This window comes from Phyllostomus hastatus, unplaced genomic scaffold (assembly GCF_019186645.2).
Source record: "Phyllostomus hastatus isolate PE091 unplaced genomic scaffold, TTU_PhHast_1.1 phas_scaffold_93, whole genome shotgun sequence".
Classification (NCBI taxonomy): Eukaryota; Metazoa; Chordata; class Mammalia; order Chiroptera; family Phyllostomidae; genus Phyllostomus; species Phyllostomus hastatus.
In genome coordinates, this window is record NW_025334042.1 from 19,094,468 (window position 1) to 19,113,799 (window position 19,332).

General features: G+C 45.4%; 2 protein-coding genes across 3 annotated transcripts in view; both read right to left on the reverse strand.

Moving 5' to 3' along the window:
* Positions 1–219: 219 nt before the first annotated feature.
* Positions 220–7,746, reverse strand: AMHR2 (anti-Mullerian hormone receptor type 2). 2 transcript variants are annotated; one of them, XM_045829502.1, is made up of 11 exons: positions 7,698–7,746; positions 7,210–7,392; positions 6,677–6,868; positions 6,332–6,406; positions 6,028–6,152; positions 5,686–5,916; positions 4,295–4,409; positions 3,981–4,153; positions 3,629–3,776; positions 3,325–3,461; positions 220–2,448 (listed from the first exon to the last, which is right to left on the reverse strand). In XM_045829502.1, the coding sequence occupies exons 1-11, from the start codon at positions 7,744–7,746 to the stop codon at positions 2,239–2,241; spliced, it is 1,638 nt and encodes a 545-aa protein (XP_045685458.1). In that variant the 3' UTR covers positions 220–2,238. The 2 variants fall into 2 exon arrangements, with proteins under 2 accessions (XP_045685458.1, XP_045685459.1); XM_045829503.1 differs by lacking the exons at positions 3,325–3,461; positions 3,629–3,776.
* A 5,817-nt stretch (positions 7,747–13,563) lies between these two features.
* The window catches only part of SP1 (Sp1 transcription factor), a 38,015-nt gene continuing 32,246 nt past the window's right edge, over positions 13,564–19,332 (reverse strand). Inside the window, exon 6 of the mRNA XM_045829067.1 lies at positions 13,564–19,128. Within this exon, the coding sequence (XP_045685023.1) occupies positions 18,815–19,128 (314 nt within the window). The 3' untranslated portion in view covers positions 13,564–18,814. The remainder of the gene's footprint in view (positions 19,129–19,332) is intronic.

Genomic DNA, 19,332 nt, shown 5'->3' on the forward strand with positions numbered 1-19,332 from the left:
ATTGGTCATTTCCCATTTGAACCCAGGATCGAACCCGCAATCTAGGTATGTGTCCTGACCAGGAATTGAACCTACAACCTTTTGGTTATAGGATGACACTCCAACCAACTGCAAACTTATTTTTTATTTTTCAAATATTTTATTTATTTATTTTCAGAGAAAGGGGAAGGGAGGGAGAAAGACAGGGAGAGAAACATCGATGTGCAAGAGAAATGTCAGTTGGTTGCCTCTCACATGGCCCCAGTGGGGAACCTGGCCCACAACCCAGGCATGTGCCCTAGACTGGGAATCAAACCAGCAACCTCTTGGTTCGCTGGCCAGCGCTCAATGTACTGGGCCACACCAGTCAGGGCTACAGATTTTTTTTTTCATGTGACATTGTCCATCTCTAATAATTTATGGCATTTTCATAAACATCCTTTTTAATGATAAAAATCCCTGCTGTGTTAAGATCTGTGTGACCTTAGACACATTCCTAAATTTCTCTGAGCCCTTGGTTTCCTCCTCTGTAAATGCCACTCACAAGATTGTTATGAAACAGGCAAATAGGCTGTTGCACAGAGGCAAAATACAATGCAAAGTTATGTTTAAGATTATTTAGAGAGTGGCGTTTAATCTAGATTGGGGAAAAAATAGGCAGCCAGGAGGCAATTTCAGCAGTTGAGACTGCCAGACCCAGGAGGAAGGAAAGGGGGTTGGTGCCCAGAAGCAAGCCCTGCCCACACAACCTCAGGGGCACTTAAGAACTGAATGGATATGGGTAGGATGAGCTGGGCCCACAGGAGGAGACAAAAACAGCTTCCTTATTGGGATCTTCTGGGACCAAGAGAAACTTGGTGTCCTTGAGAGTCAGGGAAGAAGGGAAGGCAGACCTGTTGGTGAGGGGTAGGCAGGAGCTTGGATTTTGATGTGTTTAGTTTCAGGTGGTAGCTTCCTACCCAAGTGATGATGTCAGAGAATTAGAGAGCTGAGTCAGAAGGAAGGTGAAATCTCATAGGCTCTCCAGAGGCTAATCCTGGAACTCAAGAACAACCGAGCTAGAAAGGGGGCCAGAGATCATCTCAGTGCTCAATCACAACTGCTACCAGGTACTGTGTATGACCTGTCACCTTTGTTTTTTTACCTTGAATTGACCCTGCAAGCAGGGTCAGTGTTTTTATCCATACATTACACATGATAAAACTAAGATTTCCAAGGTTACTTAACTTTCCCGTGGACACAGAGCTAGCTGGTCACTGAGCAGGAAGCAATCCTGTTGCAGTGAAGTCAGGGCTCCCCCACTGTTCTTCTGGGGTTGGACAAGAAGGCCCTCAACCTGTTATTTGGCAAATAAGGAACCTGAGCCCTAGAAAGAGGAAATAATGTGCCCAATGGCACTTGAATAGTTAGAAACTGAGCTAGAGTTATAAACCGGGCACCTGTAACGAGACTGGCCTTGAGGGGCACCCAGTATTAAAGGAGTCTTAGGTAGGAAAGAAAAGCCAATAAAAAAAAAAAAGAAGAAACAAAGGAAGGAACTTTTCACTGCGGCTCACAAAGCCTTGCCTACAGTTCTCCGTGCCAGCTTTTCTCTCTCCCAGTCACATACCCCACACTTTTGCTACTCAGGTTACTTGCAGTTTCATGCTGCATCTTGTGATACCATGTCCCACTGGACCAGGAATGCTATGTTGCTCCCAATACTCCTGGAAAACTGCTCATTCAAGACCCAGCTCAAGCATCCTATGCTGTGAGGCCTTCTGACACGAGCTTCAGAAGAGGACACCCCCTCCAAAGACGCTGTACAGGACCCCAACAAAGTGAGTTGTGGGTCTCTGAGTACCTTCAGAGCAGCAATTTCATTGTATTCATCCCTCTTTTCCCAATGCCCTTCATGGGATCTCACCAAATAAAGGCTTGTGGAAAAGAAGAGAGCCAGGAGGAGCCCAGGATCACAAGAGGGGAGGATGACCTATGGACGTGGGGCCAAGGAAGCTGACTATCTCTTCCTGTGCACACCTGCCCTCTGTAGCTGGTCAGAACTACAGTGGACTGGATGTCCACAGAAGGATCCGAGCATTTGTCAACTGGGAAAGGCAGTGGTGAGGCAGAGCAAACAGGCCTATGTTCACCATATGTATGTTTGCATATAGATGACACAAAAACTGCATGTTTACACGTGAGAATGGTAACAGCCGGTTGAGGGTCCTGGAACAAGGGCCTTGCTGAACGCCAAAGTGGCAGATTCTCAGCTGAGGCCTACAAGGGAGAATGACAGTGGGGAGGAGTTGAGAGACAGTCTTCTGGGCAGAGAAGTGGGCAGCTATGTGAACAGCCCTCTGGGAAGGTGCGGGCCTCCTGAGGAGGGGCCAGGGCGGTCAGGCGCTGCAGTACACACTCAGCTGTCAGCCGTGCTTCCGGGTCTGCATCCCAACAGTCCTCTAGGAGCTCTCTCAGGCCACCAGGGTCCTGGGAAGAATGACCAGGGGGCAGGCTTGAATCCAGGATCCTGAGTGGTCCCCTGAGTAGTCCCCAAGTTTAAAAGGTGTCCACTGTCCACCACTCCCCTGTTTTTAACACTTCTGATCCTTCCTGGAGCAATCCTCCTCTCGCCCTCACTGAAATCCCGCCCGCTACATCTAGTTGCCTGAGACAGGTTCTCTGGGTGCCTTTCAGAGTGTCCCCTTTTCTGTCTGAGGAGTTAATTTGGGTTAATGGTTTAATATGTTAATGGGAAATTGCTCTCCTTCATTTCAGGCAAACAGGGTCTTCTGCAGACCAGTGCCTGGGTCTCTGTTACCTAACCCACCCAGCAAACACTCGTGCAGTGGAAATGTCAGACCAAGAAACAGGGAAGGGTTTCTCTGCTAGAACTATTTGTACAGGCCCCTGAAATTTCACTTTTAGGCTACTGCTTTACCTTTTTATACCTAGAACTTGCTCTATTGGGTCATGGCAGAAACACAGACGTGTAGGACAGAATGAGGAATTATTGGATTGAATTATTATTGGATACCAGTGTACCAGTAGAGAAGCCATCCTGGGGACAGAGCTCAGGGCAGAAGCAAAGCCAAGAAGGACTAACTCATGATAGGGGAGACAAAAGACAGACTGGGCAAGACTGAGCAAAGGGAAGGTGTGAGTCTCAGGAACGGTCTGTGAGGCTTAGAGTAGAAGAAGATGAACGGAGGCACAGAGAAAGTTTGCCCAGCTTCAGCTGGACATGAGCCAGGAGAGGTAAGAGATGAAGAGATAGGAATAGAGGAACTGGTCCTGGCAGACGAACCCTGGAAGCCCATGCCCAGACTCTCCAGGTTCCCATTGCACCAGCCTGTGGTCTCTTACCGTGGCAAAGCAGTACCAGGTGGGTGGGATGTAGGGACGTCTTCTCTCCTCCACTGCCAAGGTCCACAGCTCACAGGTAGTTGGGGTGCTACCCAGTTCTGCCTCATAGGCCAGTTGGAAGGGTGGTGGTCTACTGTCTGGGCAAAAGCACATAGGGGTACATGTCAGCTAGCACTAGTGGTACCTTCCTTGTGGAAAGACCAAGGAAGAGAAGGGCAGAGCTTCCTGGGTCAGGAGGTAGGTGGATCTGAAATGGATGGATGAGGCACTGGGGAAGAGAAGGGACTGTCGTACCCATCCTTACCAGGCCACACATCTGGGCAGCGGCTCAGGATCTCCCATAGGAGCAGAGCTAGAGAATAAACATCAGCTCGTCGGAGGGCTGTGCCCCAGTCCTGTAGATCCAGAGTCTTGTCCAAGAGCTCCGGGGCCATGTACCTCTGGGTGCCAGCCTGAAGAGAAAGGTGTGGAGGACCAAAAATCATCTCCTTGGCAAACTTCACTACAACACTCGTCCACGCAACATCCCCCCAACTACAGACTCAGCAGTGTCCCAAAAGTTGTAGCCACTGCTGTACTGTTGCTATAGCAATGGGCACATCCTCATCAGCACCACCACCATCATTCTAGGCCTCATCCTTATCCAGAGTACTCACCTCCATGATGGCAGCTGGACCTTGGGGTTGAGTAGGGGCCCAGGTTGAGGGCTGAGTGAGGCCAGGTAGTACCAAGGCAAGGCCCAGGTCTCCAATAGCACATGACCCATCTTCCCGAATGAGCACATTTTGGCTGCTCAGATCTCGGTGGGCAATACCGGGTTTATATTGGCCTGTGGGAAAAGCCAAGGTTGAAGGGGATTGGATCTTGCTTTCTCTTTTGTCTGAATCCTTCCCCTCCAAGCTAAGGGAGAATCAGAAACATAGCAGTGTGGCTCCTGACTCCCATGGCTTCCTGCTCTCAGCTCACCCACCATCCTGCCAGCGCTCCTCATGGAGAAATGCCAGGCCCTGTGCCAGGGACAGTGCCATCCGCAGGGAACTTCCCCAGTCACTGGTGTTTTGGGTCAAGTAGTGGCACAGGGAACCCTGAGGAGAAATAGAGAGAAGGGGACACGCAAAGCTGATCCACCCCAGAGAGCAGAAATGAGTTGACAGACATCCTTCAGTGGGCCAACACACTGACTCTTCTAGGCCAAGATAACAGGCAACAGAGGAGTTAGAACGTATATCAGTTCTGTCAACCAAAAAAATAGTAACTCTAGTTCAAGTGTCCTGAGCACCGACTGTGGGCCAGGCCTCCTGTAATCCTCACAGCAACTCTAGGTGGTAGGTACTCTTGTCACTCCCCTTTACAGATGAGGAGCTTGACAGAGAGTTAACTGAGCTTGCTGGAAGTCACTTGGTGAAAGAGAAGTGGAACTTGAACCCAAACAGTCTGACTCTAGTCACTCACTGTTAACCACCTTATACTGCCTCCCAGAACTTGGGACAAAGACGGAAACAGAAGAGGCAGGGTGACTTGGCCAGGCCAGCCCTCGTGAACCACAGGGCTTTAGGTGGCAGGTGCACATGGGTGAGCTGGCCGATGGGCAGAGCTGTTGGGTAGGAGAGCGGCGGTTGGGGAGCAAGTAGGAATCTTTAAGAAAGGAGCAAGAATCTGTCATTCAACAAACATTGAGCACTTTCAATGAGGCACATGGTCAAAGAAGGAACTTTCTAGAATTCAAGGTTTCAGAGTTGGAGAAGCTGTAGGTGCTGATAAAGTCCAAGTCCTTACTAGGCCCACAAGGCAGATTGTAGTCTGGCCCCTGCCTGCTTCTTCCTCTTCATTCTTACTGCTCACTGTCCTCCCCTCAAGTCACGTCTGTATGTTCTTCTCTTACAGTACCATGGCTGTCTCTTTCGGCACCTAAAACACTGGATATTTTACACTTATTTTTGTGTTTACTTGACCCACTTTGTTCTCCCCTACTACTCCATAAAATCTGTAAAGGCAGGGTGTGTTTTTCCTAGCACTTAGCACAGTGCCAGACACATAATTCATAAATATTTGTTGAATGAATATATGAATGAATTTGGAAGGTTATGCATCAAGGTATTTCTTTAACAATGGTTTTCCTTAAGGTACAGAATATAAGTGGTTTTGATTTCTCCCTTTCCTTATCTATTTTCTGAGTTAAAAGCATTAGCAGGTATTTCTTGTACAATAAAAAAAAACAATAAAGATAATTTTTAATGTTTTAGAGAAGAAATTTAAAGCAGAATAATAAGCATGGACAAGGCCCAGCCACCATCCAGTCCCACACCTCCACACCCAGTCACACACAGGCAAACACACACATGTACATTTCTTGGTCCTCACCTTGGGGTGCAGCTCCAATACCAGCAAAGGCCCACAGTGCAGGGGGCCAGGGCCCCCCTTGCTGGCAGTGATAAAGCGGACAATGTGGTCATGCCGTAGGCCTGGCAGCTCATACAACGCTCTCTCAGCTCGAAACTGGGCCACAGCCCTCAGGGGGAAGGCCTTGATGGCTACTAGTTCGCCTTGCAGCTGCCCAGCCCACACCACTGCGTGACCTCCTTCCCGGATTACCTGGTGAGATATGGTGTTGGGTGTGGGTCTCAGCTAGTACCAGGGCTAGGCTTCCTCCTTAGCACACTCTCTGGGAGTGCCTGGAGGACCCTTCCCGCCCTCCCTGAGCACCTGGGAGAAGCACAGCTCAGGTAGCTCAGGCAGCTCTGCACTCCAGTCTCTGCCTGAGTCTGGCTCTGGCTCTGGCTCTGGCTCTAGCCCACCTCTCACTCTGTAGGCCTTTCCCTGTAGCAGGGCTGGGGTAGAGAAACACCCTAGGGTCAGGGTGCATAGGCATGGAGACTGGGAAGAGAGCTTTGTGGGAAGTAATGCGAGTCAGGTTGTAGAGGTCTCAGAACCATGGGAAGTCTGGAGAGGGGTCAGAACTTTGGGGCAGTGTCTTGGGGTCACAGGGGATGGATGGGACAGAATATACCCAAGATGATGTTGCCCAGCAGCAGCAGGAGGAGAAAGAGCCCCAGCAGCACCAGCACCATCCAGATGGACTCGCCTGGGCATTAAAGCAAGAATGCAGGCTGGATGAGCCCTGCCCCAAATCCTCTCTCTGCTCCTCTTCCCCTCCTCAGAGATCTTGTTTCTCAACCCACCCCCACCCTGGTCACAAGCCCCGTTATCTCCCAGTCACCAGGGCAACCAACTTCTCAAGGCCAGGAGGAGTGAAGCTTGGGATGGGGGTAGGGGTGAGAACTGGCCCTGGTTCTACCTCTCATCCTAACCTGGGCCCCAGCCCCCACCCTGGTTCAGTACCCCAGAGGGCTACCTGAGATGGCCTGGGGACCTTGGAAGCCAGGAGTCCCAGGGCTCCCCAGAGGAGGTAGATGGCTATAATTGGCATTGCAGAAGTCAGTGCCACAGGAGCAGGTGAAGAGAGTGGAGCTAGAGCTAGGCTGAGCTCGGGGGCTTGGGTCACACCGGGGGGACTCACAGCCTGGCTCATCACTGTCTCGGCATCCTGATAGGGTCAGATTGGGAGAAGAGGATTAAGTGAGAAAGAATAGGATTTAGTGAGAGCGAGCAAGAGAGATATATATGGAGAGAGAGAGAGAGAGAGAGAGAGAGAGAGAGAGAGAGAGAGAGAGAGAAGGAGAGAGAATGCATGCGATGGAGCAAGCATAATGGGGTCTGGGGATGAGAGGATAAATCCTTTCTCAGAGGCATCCTTTTCCTTGCATACGGGCTTTTCTTTCCCTCCACACACTCCATTTCTCCTCCTCTCCCTCAGCTGCCACCCTCAACCCAGAGTGTACTTGCCTCCCACCCTAGCTATCACCTGCCATATACTTTGCCATTCACCTTGCATCTCCACCTGTGCCAGGTCCTGGGTCAGGTTCCAGATCCCAAAGCAGCAGCGACTGTAGAGGCAGTGGATAACCCTGGGGGGCCCTGGTCCTGCATCTAGCAGCTTCCCCAGTGTCTTTGTGCTTCCCCGCACTCCGGGGGCTTCAAAGAACACACATGTCCGCCTGCTTGGGGGTGCTGTGGCCCAAGGTGGGGAGGGGGGAGGGTTCAAGATGAGAGTGAATGCCCAGGCAAAAATAGCAGCCACAAAGAGAGACAAAACATGTTTCATATCTCAGAGCCAGCATGGGAAAGCCACATGAGGAAAGAGTGTCAGCAGAGGCCTGGAACTTGACCCCCACCATGGGGACACATGGCTCTACCCTTCACCCTCACTCACCCACCCCACTCACCACTCTTCCAAAGGGGTGGCTGCTGCTTCAAGTGCCCCTTTTCCTCATTGGGTGAATGGAAAGACACTGCACGTCCCTGTAAACACTTACCTTGCACAGCTGCGGGAAACAGAACCCAAAGCCCCAGAGTACCCAGCATCATTTTGAAGGAGGCAGCAGCAGGAGGTGGGGAGCATGAGCCAGCACAGCAGCCCCTGGCCATAGCTCCCTTTAGATACAGGGCACTGTGGGGCTTCTGATCCCTCAGTCCCCAACTCCGCCCTCCTCCCTCTTCCCAGTCTCTGTGGGGGAGACGGCTGCTGTGGGGGAGAGGATGGGTGTGGGGAAAAGCAAGGAGAGAGAGGGAGGAGCAGAGAACCAATCTCATATCCTCCTCTATTCAGCCACCTCCTCTTTTCTTTGCAAAGTGAGAGAAGGGGGGCTTGGAGGCCCAGCTGAGAACCCAGTAATGCCTAACTTCAAACCTCTGCCCTTTGCTAACCCTGCAAGAAAGTACCGAGTGCTGTAAGCCAGGAAACCAAAGTGAGGTCAAGTGCACAAAGCCATTCAGCTGTCCCTAAGATACCTTCTAACCTTTATCAGGTCTCAGATCTACAGCTCCCTCGGCAGAGACAGGCTTCACAGTCCATACTAGAGTTGACCTCACTTTCCAAACTAAAGAATCAGAAATCAGTTATGTACAATTTCTCAGAGTTAAAAAAAACACACTGAAAATGTTATAATGCCCTGGCTGGCGTAGCTCAGTGGATTGAGCTCAGGCTGTGAACCAAAGTGTCACAGGTTCGATTCCCAATCAGGGCACATGCCTGGGTTGCAGGCCATGACCTCCAGCAACCGCACATTGATGTTTCTCTCTCTCTCTATCTCCCTCTCTTCCCTCTCTAGAAATGGATAAATAAAATCTAAAAAAAAAAAAGAAAGAAAATGTTATAATGGTAAATTTTATGTTACCAGAATTTTTAAAATCACTTTGAGTCACACACTGACCAAGTCACTATTATTGAGAAGGCAACAAACTTTTATTGAGCACCTATGTGGTAGGACACAGCTAGGGCTCTACATTTTATAATCACCTCATCTAATTCTTCCATTGAACTAATTATTACTTTCATTTTTAATGTCTGAAAGACCCAAAAATAAATACAAAACTCAGCAATAAGTATTTCCATGTAATACAGTATTTGAATATTTGAATTTGGATTGATAAAAAAAGACACCATTACCTGCCAGCCCGTCACTAACTAGAAAGGGAGGGTACAGTTCAAGCTACCACCACTAGAGGTCAGCAGACATAGGAGAAACTCAGGGCGCAGGGAGGGGGCAGCAAGAGCCACTTTTGACGACAAACATACATAGTACATCTCCTGTATCTATTCAGTTGCAGGGACTGTAAAAATGTGAAGGGAAGGCACAGGGTGTATAGAGGGATTGTCAGCATGATATGGAAGGAGAGAACTATGGCTTGTGCTGCATAGAGACAGGAGTCCAACTCCACCAGACTCAGAAACTACAGTAATCATTTCCACTGGTATGAGCAGGTGGCTCCTGAGAATTAGAGTCACTGGGACCAGTTCCTTGTTTCCCTGGCGTTCTGTCCCCCTTGTGGCTGCCTGGAAGCCCTTTCTTGGAATGATCTGGTTTAGACAAGGGATGAAGGTCTGAGTATTGATTCTCTGATTCTGGAGCCTTACTCCTGGGGAGACTAGATGACAGGAAGTTAAAAGTTCAGTAGTTGTGAAGCCAAAGCTGGAGTGATGATGAGGGCTAGAGGCAGACAGACAGCTGCCCATCCCTTTTTGGGACCTTCTGGGAGTCTGCAGGACCCAGCCAGTTAGATGACTGGAATGTACTTGGTTATAGCTATCTTCACCAGCTCTCAGATCAGATAAGTCTGGGGCTGAACAGGAGAGTGGGGGAGAAATTGAAGGTCAAATAACTTCTTGCGTCTGGAGCGTCTCAGGAGACTATCTCCTTCAGCAGGGAGCAAGGTAAGGATCAGGCAGGAAGGCAGAGTTTCCTCACCCAAAGCCTTGGATAACTACTTGTCTCAAAGATAAGCATTCCAGTCAGGTTTATGGGAAGTATACCTGCTCTAAGCAGAGTTTAGAGTTGAAATAGTGATAGGAGTAAAAATCTGAAAGCTAAGGGATTGGGAAAGTCCTGAGAAAGGACCTTGAGACAGGAATACAGGCTTCCTGGATAAAGATACACAAAGATCTTCATCAGAATCCCCTGATTAAAGTCTGCATTGGCCCAATAATTGATCTTCAACCCCACTGATCACAAGGCTAAAGAGAGTTGTTTATTCATTCAACTTAGAAAATATCTATCAGGCCCCAGTCTTATGGTATTTCATTAGGTGCTGGACCTACCTACAGTGATATGTAATTCCTGCCTTTCAAGAGCTCAGTCTAAAAAAGAAGATAAATCAATTAGCTACCAGAAAATTATGTATCAGGCCAAGAATATGAACAAGCAGCTAAATAGGAAGCTATATAAGAAGAAAGATCAAATAAGCTAATTCTGTCCAGGGTATAAAAGACAAGGGAAGAAAGATGCCCAGAGTTTCACAGAGAAAGGAATCTTTAAATCATCTCAAAGGTAAACACACTGAAAACAAGTAAAAAGAGAGTGAGTGTTTTAGGCAAAGGGAACAGCAAGAATAAACACAGAGGTATGAACACAACGTGTAGCAAAGGTGGTGTGAGTTGGAGAAAGGTGTATGAGATTTAAGCAGAAAATCACCCTAAAGATAGACTGAGACCAGATTGGAAAGGTTTCAATTCCATTATCAAGGAGCTTAGACCTTTCCTAAGAGTAAAGGATTTTAGGAAGGGCTCTGGTAGCTATGTGTAACATAGATGACTAGAGCTCAGAGGGGCTGGAAGCAAGATCAGTTACAAGATCTAAGCCAAAGTCCCAGGACAGTGGAAATAAAAAAAAAAGAGAGAGAGAGAAAGGAAAAACATTAGGTACATTGTATTAGTAATATTAACAGGATTGATAATGAATGTTGAGAGATGAAAGGGAGAATTGAAGAAGAAATGATTCTGAGGTTTCAAGTACAAAGGCTCAAGGGGTAGTAATACTCTTAAGTAAGATGAGGAACACAAGGGTTATTTCCTCTTCTTACATGTTGAGTATGAGTTATCCATGGGATATCCAGATGAAAATGTCCAGCCCTGGCTGGTGTGGATCAGTGGATTGGGCACTGGCCTGAGAACCAAAGGGTCACCAGTTCGATTCTTGGTCAGGGCATATGCCTGGGTTGCAGGGCCATCCCCTGGTTACACACGTGAGAGGCAACCGATTGATGTTTCTCTCCCTCTCTTTCCCTTCCCCTCTCCCTAAAAATAAACAAACTTAAACCCTGCTTGGTGTGGCTCAGTAGACTGAGCTCTGGCCTGCGAACTAAAAGGACACAGGTTTGATTCAAGGTCAGGGCACATGCCTGGGTTGCAGGCCAGGTCCCCTCTCTCCCTTTGGGGGCCTGTGAGAGGCAACGGATCATTGCATGTTTCTCACACATGGAGGTTTCTCTCCTTCATTTTCTCTCCTTCCCCATCTCTATAAAAATACACAAATTTTTTTTAATCTAAAAAAAAAAAAGAAACCATTTGGTAAATGATGAGAGCTGAGCAAATGGCCTGAAGAGGGAATAAAAGAAGAGTAAAACTGAGTGTAAACTACTTTGGGAAACAAAAGAACTAGATCAGTAGTTTGAAGAGGAAGCAAAGGTTTTTCAAAATGGAGGGAAAGGATTTTAACGTGCTAATAGTCTGACAAGAGAACCCAGGCAAGACTGAAAAGGAGAAAATATGAAAACAAAGAAATAGAAGTCTAAGAAAATGAGCACAAGTGACATGGTTGAGCTTGTAAAGAAAAAATGCTTTCTCCTAAAAAGCTGGTGAATACATTGATACTTGTAGCGACAGGAAAGGGAAGTTTGAGGAAATTCATGCTTCTGTTTTCTGCATAAAATAGGAATCATATCATCTGCTGAAAAAATGGGGTTAGTATTGCAATTAATGGCATCAGTCTCACTTGCCAGACTATGAAGTAGTTGGTTGCAGGGCCCGTTTTATATTTTATCTTCAACCTAGCTTAGCACCCAGCACACAGTAAAGGCTCAATAAATGTTTATTGAATGAATAGATGGCACTACTATTAAAGAAGGCCCATTTTAGGGTATAAAAAACCAAACCCCAAAACAATGCTCCTTCCCCAATAGTTAAAATGTTACATTACTGATGGCTACATAAGGAAATCAAATAGCTGAGTTTACCCATAGCTCAGTGATTGATAAAGTAGGCACAGGGTGTCAAATGAGCAAAAGAATCAGGAGTGTTGGTAGTTACAGTATAAAGAGTTGATCAAGGATTCTTAGGAAAAGGAAAAGAAGCTGCAGGCTGATGGAAAATCAGAAAGGCTGTCAAAAATAATTTGTTCCAGAAGGGGCTGCAATCCAGATGCAATCATGTTGACACAGGCAGGTATTAACTGAATGTAAAATATGTTAGGGCTAGACCTTGGTTCCCAAATACAATTCTCCAAATAAAAAGAGCCAAGGTTCCTTGGAGAAATGGCTGATTCTAGGGCTGGGGCAGGAAAAATACAAGTTGAGCGTGAAGCATCTTGTTTATCAGGACCCCAGAAAGTGCTCAGAAAAATAAGGGTATAGAAATATCAAAGGGACACAGGAGCCAACCTGAAAGCTTGCAATGACTTATGCTGGGACAATTCGAGCAACAAAAAATAATGTAGTATTGGATTATAACAAATTATAAAATAAATTTACCTAATATTTAAGTATTTTTAAAAAGTACACGTAATATAAATTAATGGGGAAGAGATAATTTCCTCACAGAATTTCAAATACACTATGTAGCTAGTACATTGAGGAAGCTTAATTCGCATTAAAGGCAGGGTAGATTTATTGAATAGCATCCAAAGAATAGGGAAAGAGAAACTGGATAAACCTAGCAAACACTACCTTAACCAAGTAATGAGGATTACCACCAGTAACGTTATGGGCTATCACATACCCCTTGGTAGGATGTGATGAGGACATTTCACCTGGGTGGTATATTTTTTCCAGGAACCCGTAAGATCAGGTTAATAATAATAATAAAAAAAATCAGACAAATTCAGACTTGGGGACATTCTACAAGACACCTAGGCAATACTCACAAAGACTGTCCTCGTTATAAAAAACAAAAACTGTCACAGACTAGAAGTGACTGGGGAGACATTTCAACTAAATGCAATGTGGTATCCTGGAATGAATTCTAGAACAGGAGGATATCAACAGGAAAACTAGTGAAATTCAGAGAGCCTGGGGTTTAGCTAATGTAATATACCAACACCAGTTTCTTACTTTTGACAATGTACTATGGTAATATTAACAATGGGGAAAACTGGGGAAGGGAATATGTAGAAACTTTTTGTACTTTCTCTGCAACTTTCCTTTAAAAGTATACCCCAAAACTGCTCTGACTGGCGTGGCTCTGTTGGTTGGGCACTGTCCCACAAAGCAAAAGGTCACCGGTTCAATTCCCAGCCAGGGCACACACCTGGGTTGCAAGTTTGGTCTAGTCAGGGTGTGATCAGGGTGCGTATGAGAGGCAACAGACCAATGTTTCTCTCCCCCACTCAATTCCCTCCCTTCCCTCCTCTCTAAAAATAAAATCTGAAAAAAAAAAGTATTCTAAAATAAAAAACTTACTGAAAAAGATGGTACTGCCTCTTCCTCTTGGACCTATGCATTTCTGTGAAGTCACAGCACACTGATTGGGTCACGACACCATTTACCTGGGAGTTAAATGTAGGGCAACTGTACTGATCAATATGTACAGGAGCTCAACAGCATAGCCAGAAACCTTTACTGGGTTCAGTACATGAAGTCGCAGCCATATTCTCCCCATTCCCAACTTTCTTAACACACCAGAGACATACCTTTTTATTAAAAAAAATTTTTAATTGGTTTACAAAGGAGCTACAGACTACATTGAAACTAATCTTTGTACAAAAAGGCAAAAAAAAAAAAAAGCGCCCCAAAACACCCAGACACAAAAGGTAGGAGGAGACACAAGAAAGATACAAAAGAGCAGGAAGAAACTGAAAGACAAGAGAGATTAGCATCATACATACAGAATGGGGGGGGGGGACCAAGATGAGAGAGCATTTAAAAATATTTCTCCACACAGCCCTGGTGATAATTGGATTGGAACCAACAACACAGTATGAATTATTAAGAGGTTTAAAAAGGCAACAGTGGTATGAAGACTGGTTATTGCCAGTGTTAAGAGAGAAATAAAGTTGGTTTAGGCACCAGAGGCTGGAGCAACGGCCCCCTCTCCTCCAAGGATGACAGACTTGGGAAGAGGAAGCAGGCCCTAGCAAGCCCTAGCACAGCTGCTATTGGCAGCTGTAGAAGGGGAATCCTCAGGTCAATCCCAGCATATTTTCCCCATTTTACCCCAAAGTCTTTGAGCCCTAGATTCCAAGTGAGGGCTATAGGATGCCATTGGGAGAAAGGGGTGATAAGAAATATGAAGACCTGCCCTTGTCCACACTGTTCAAGAGCAGTTGCTGAGAAAGTAGAGGGCTGAGCAGACAAAGCCCTTTCCATTGTGGAGAAGGCACAGTGTCATTCCTGAAGGTGAGAGAAACACACACCCCAGGAGAGGTATCAACAGTCATCACTACCTGCAGCTCCAGCTTAACCCAATTTGTTATGCCTTTTTTTCCTGATACTGAAGAAGTTGAGGGACAAATCACATCTCTCACCCAGCAGATGCAAGGCGGGCTGGAGTTGTTTGATGAGGAAAGGGAAAAATGGGACAAAATACTCATCTCTCTCAAATGAACTTTGTGGAGGAAATCTATTTGAGTTTTGGAAATCAAAGTTGGAGAAGACATAGGGGAGGAATGAATCCAGGGACACCCCCTTTTTTCCTTTCCCAACCTTCAAATCTAAGGCAAGTGAGCCAAATCTGGGAGAGCAGGAATTTAAGCTTCAGGCTGCTTAATGTCTTCCTGGGGGGTGGTGTTTAGGGAAGGCAGACAAAGAAAAGAAACAGGTCAACCTCAAAGCTGGTCTGCTCATCCTCCCAGAAGAGGTCTGTACCCCAGGAGGAAAGCCAAGAGAGGCACCGGAGAGAGCACAGGCTCCCAAACAAAAGTAAAGCAACCTGCCCATATTTTATCAGCAGTTTTCAAAAGCAGTTTTCCGGGGTTGGAGAAGTGCCATGTCCTCCTCCCTTTCCCCAAAGCCACTGCTGCCACCTTTCATCCTTGCACATAAGTTACCGGCTCTCTTCTAAGGGAGATGAAACTGAGATTTCACATTTTCCCTCCCAACCCCAAGAGGCTACCCAGCTTTGAACAGGGGGAAGGAGAGCTATGCAAAGGGCACCTCACTTGAGGCAGCTAGACTATCTTCATTTCCTTGGTACCTGGATCTCCAAAACTCGTTTGATCTGATCCCAAGGTCCAAAAGGCATCAGGGTACTTACAATTGAATGAAAACTTTAAGCAAGTAGCACCAGAGCTCCCTCAAAACATAACAGGGGCTTGATTAATACCCCCAGAAGAACCCCTCGAAAAGGATATAAATTTATTGCATCCTAGCAAAGATCTGCAGCTTCCAGTATTCATTCGCACAATGTGAAGATAGTAATACAAAATATATTCTGAAAGTCAAACATCTGCAGTTCATAGTGCTTTCTCAGATTTGTTAAAAAAATACAATGCTTAGTTTCCTATGTAGGATATATAAAAGCAAAAAATATATATATATGTATATAGTAGAAAAAAATCAACCAGCCATAGTAATTTACAGCTTTTGTCTCTAACCCTCCCCCGATCATAATCTTTACTCCACACTGCAGTCTATTCTTTCTGGGATCAAGGGTTCTATTATTCTGAACCAGGCTGAGAAATATCCATTATACTTAATTCTGCATAGCACCCACACAGTGCCGACTGGGAGGTCCCTGAAGGAAGATGGTGTGGGCTGTTACTGCTCCGGGTGCAAAGTGCGACAAGTCAAATGACAAGCAAATGAAAGTGAATGGGCAACCTGAAAGAACAAGGGAATGAGTGCTTTAATATTACCACTCCTCTCCAAGGTTTGGTCGTTTTTGTTAAAAATTAAATAAAAAAGGAACTCATGTAAAAAAAATTTAGAATCAGTATGCCTGTCAGTTACACTAATTTCTGCTGACTAAAGTTCAAAAAAAGGGATTTTCAGCAATAGCTCCTGACTCAAGGAATGTAGGCTCCAAACTTCCTGTGGAAAAGACGGGCTCACTGCTGCTGGGAGACAAAAGCAGAAGCTGCTTCAATTGTGGGGCCCAACAAGATACAGGGTCTGGAGCTTCCTTGGTGAGAAGAAAATAGGGCAAGTGGAAAGAATTAGATATAAATTCACTCATATTAATGCTAATGAAAGGGGTGGAGGGTAAACCAACATTCCATGCCAGAGAGAAACATCATTAAAATAACATCCTAAAAGCTTGTAGTCCTCAGCTTCAGTAAGCTAGTTTAATAATTTCATACTGGGGAAGATTCCATTCCTTCAAATGCTCTAGCAAAATACTGCAAACTCCAGTGAGTTATCCTGCCTCTTTTCTCCAAAAGATGTCTATGTACATGATTACAGCCATAAAATAACAGACTCTTGAGTTCTGCCCTTCAGGCAATAAAGGGTTGTGACATACGGCTGGGCTTGGATGACTTTTACTTTAGTATTAATTTGATCTGGAGAAAATTCCTTGCAATGGTTCCTGAGTGTTAAAACAGTATTAAGTCTGCAGAGAAAGGACAAAGTGGAATCGACTTTGTTTAGAATGTTAACAGTTATTGTACTGCAGGTTAAACAATGCACTTACCCAAACCCTAATTTGGATAGATTTTATATAAAAATATAGTAGAATCATAGCATCATCTGTTTGTAGTCAAGGTAAAAAAAATTATGAAAGGAACTAGGATTCTGCAATAGATGGTTTCACCTTCAAACACAATAGTTTCTTCTTTTAAAAGTGCAGTAGAATATCCCCCATTCAGATATTAAAAACAGTATAGGAAATGGAGTAGCCAAAGAACTTATATGCATGACCCATGGACACAAACTACGGTGGTGGGGAGACTGCTGGAGGGACTGGGGGTACCAGGTGGAGGGGGACAAAGGGGGAAAAATTGGGACAACTGTAATAGCATAATCAATAAAATATATTAAAAAAATATCCCCCATTCATAATTGTAACTAATTTAGCATAAGCAAAGAAATGACCTCAGGAACATACCTAGATTTTAAGATAGATTTCTAGGTAATGGGCCTGAAAGGCATTTTGATCTGAATTTATTTTCCAACAATGTTAAATATAATTTCTCATCTGTGTGTAGATATATACAGGCACGAACACACACTCACACACAGTCATACACAAACACTTCACTATCAGATCAGGGTAATTTTTTATTGCAGGTCTCTTTTAGTAAAGGCTAACAGAAAACCTATCCCCAACCTAACAGATTACACACATACACGCAGCCATTTCCACACTTCCTCACAGTGAAAAGCCCTCTGACAAGACACCAGAAGGTCAAGAGAGCCGATGTTTTAATGGCTGGGCCTTGAGGACAACTCTGGTTGCATTTAAATCTCAGTGCCAAATGCACTAAGAGTTCCCTGCCGCTATAATTTTTGGATCAGTCTCTTCAGGAATTAGGCCATGAAGAAAGTAGGATGGTTTCTCCTGATCTCTCCCATAAACAACAGTGGTTTTTGTTCTGGGCTATTGTTCCCATGATCATGTGCTTCCTTTTTCCTTAGGAACCACCCAAGGAAGAGATAAGGGAAAAGATCAAAGGACCACTGCCTTGCCACTAGTCCATGCTCTGGAGTTCTGCAGAATGGAAACCCGGAAGAGATTCATTGCCTGATGCTCCTTAATAACATAACGGGAAAGACACTACTGGGGATGTTCAAAAGAGGAAGCGTACTTCCTTTCAGAATGTGAACTCAGCTTATGTAAAATCAAAGCTTAGAGCCACCTTGGAAGACAGCTGTACAAAAGTCCAAATACTCCACTAACTCCTGAACTGGACTACTGAGTCACTTCTGCTTCTGAGCACATCATTTTCTTATTAAAAGCCCCCACTTATGACGTGACCATCTTTTGATAATTTATACAACTGATCCCAGATTATAATCTTCAAAGGATCTCTTGTACAATTACATAGAAAGACTTCTGACTCGTGATGCTTAGAGCAGCTGATGGAGTGGTGCCCTTGACTCTCCAGCACCAAGAGGGTGCCTGCGTCAGTAAGCAGTATTTTGAACACTTTCTCCACACACAGTTACTTCAAGCATCATCCTGGGCTTCAAGGTTTCTCCATTCTGCTGCTGGTACTTAAGACTTTAAAAGATTCACAGAAGTGCCTCATCCAGGGATCACTTCCAAAAACATGAAATGATCAAGTGAGAGAAAGGGAGACAGAAAGGATGGAGTCAGGAAAGGAGTGCAAGAAGCTGATCCCAAATAAAAAGACAAAATTAAGAAAAATAATATGTATGTATATATAAACTAAAAGCAGAGCATATGGATGCTTAATCTAGTGGGAAGCCAAGACAACATCTACAGAAGCTTGATGTGTCACAACAAGGCTCAGCCATAAGGAAATAAGGCAATATAAAAAAATGACCAAGGTATTTTGGTCATAGAATGGTCTCCTTCCTCCTCCCAGCCAACCCCTGCAAATGCATCTCTATATATCTTTTATATATATATATAATATAGAATCTGTTTTTTGTTAAAAAGTATTTCAATGATCATATATATTTATCAAGGCATGATGGCTTTAGGAAAGGGGGGGATCCATCATGAGGGATCTGAGAAGGGAAACGCAGGACAGGGAAGCTGGGTAAGAAATATAAGAAGAAACTGGGGTCAAACAAACTCTCATCAAAGGGTGGCACCAACAGAATTTTCACTGATGTTTTCCACTGCAAGGAGGCACTGATGCTATAGGTAAGTGCCAGGACCCCATCTCTTCTCTTGTATTCCTCCCCAGTTCTTCCCACCACCATGCATTTTAATGCCTCATGGCTCTCTCTCCCACATGTCTCTTGGACCCATGCTACCTTGCATCCCAGGGTTAATGGGTATAACCCATATGTCTCTGGCCCTGGGTGCCTGATCTCAGAAGCCATTGCCACTGATATTAATGGACTGCAGATCCGCCACCTGCATGACGTTGATGCCACTGTTGGCAAGACGAGCAATACCCTCTGGACAGATGGCCTCCATGGCTACCATATTGGTGGTAATAAGGGCTGAAGAAGTGGCAGCACCACTGCCTTCTGAACCTGCCCCACTGTCCAGGGGCAACGTGCCCACACTCAGGGCTACACCTGTGCCTCCCTTCTTATTCTGGTGGGTCTTGATATGCTTTGACAGGTGGTCACTCCTCATGAAGCGCTTGGGACACTCAGGGCAGGCAAATTTCTTCTCACCTAAGTAAAAAAAAGAGAAAGTAGATAAGAAACAAACATCTCAGAAAGTAGGGAGTACCTTGTCCAATTACTGCCTTCAAACTTTGTGAGGCAGAATATTAACTCAGTTTTAAAAGGTGATAAAAGCAAGAAAAACCTGGTGATAGGTTTTTGTAGGAAGAAAAATAGAGAAGGGTTGGGGAGTAGCAGTTCCTGGCCGTACAC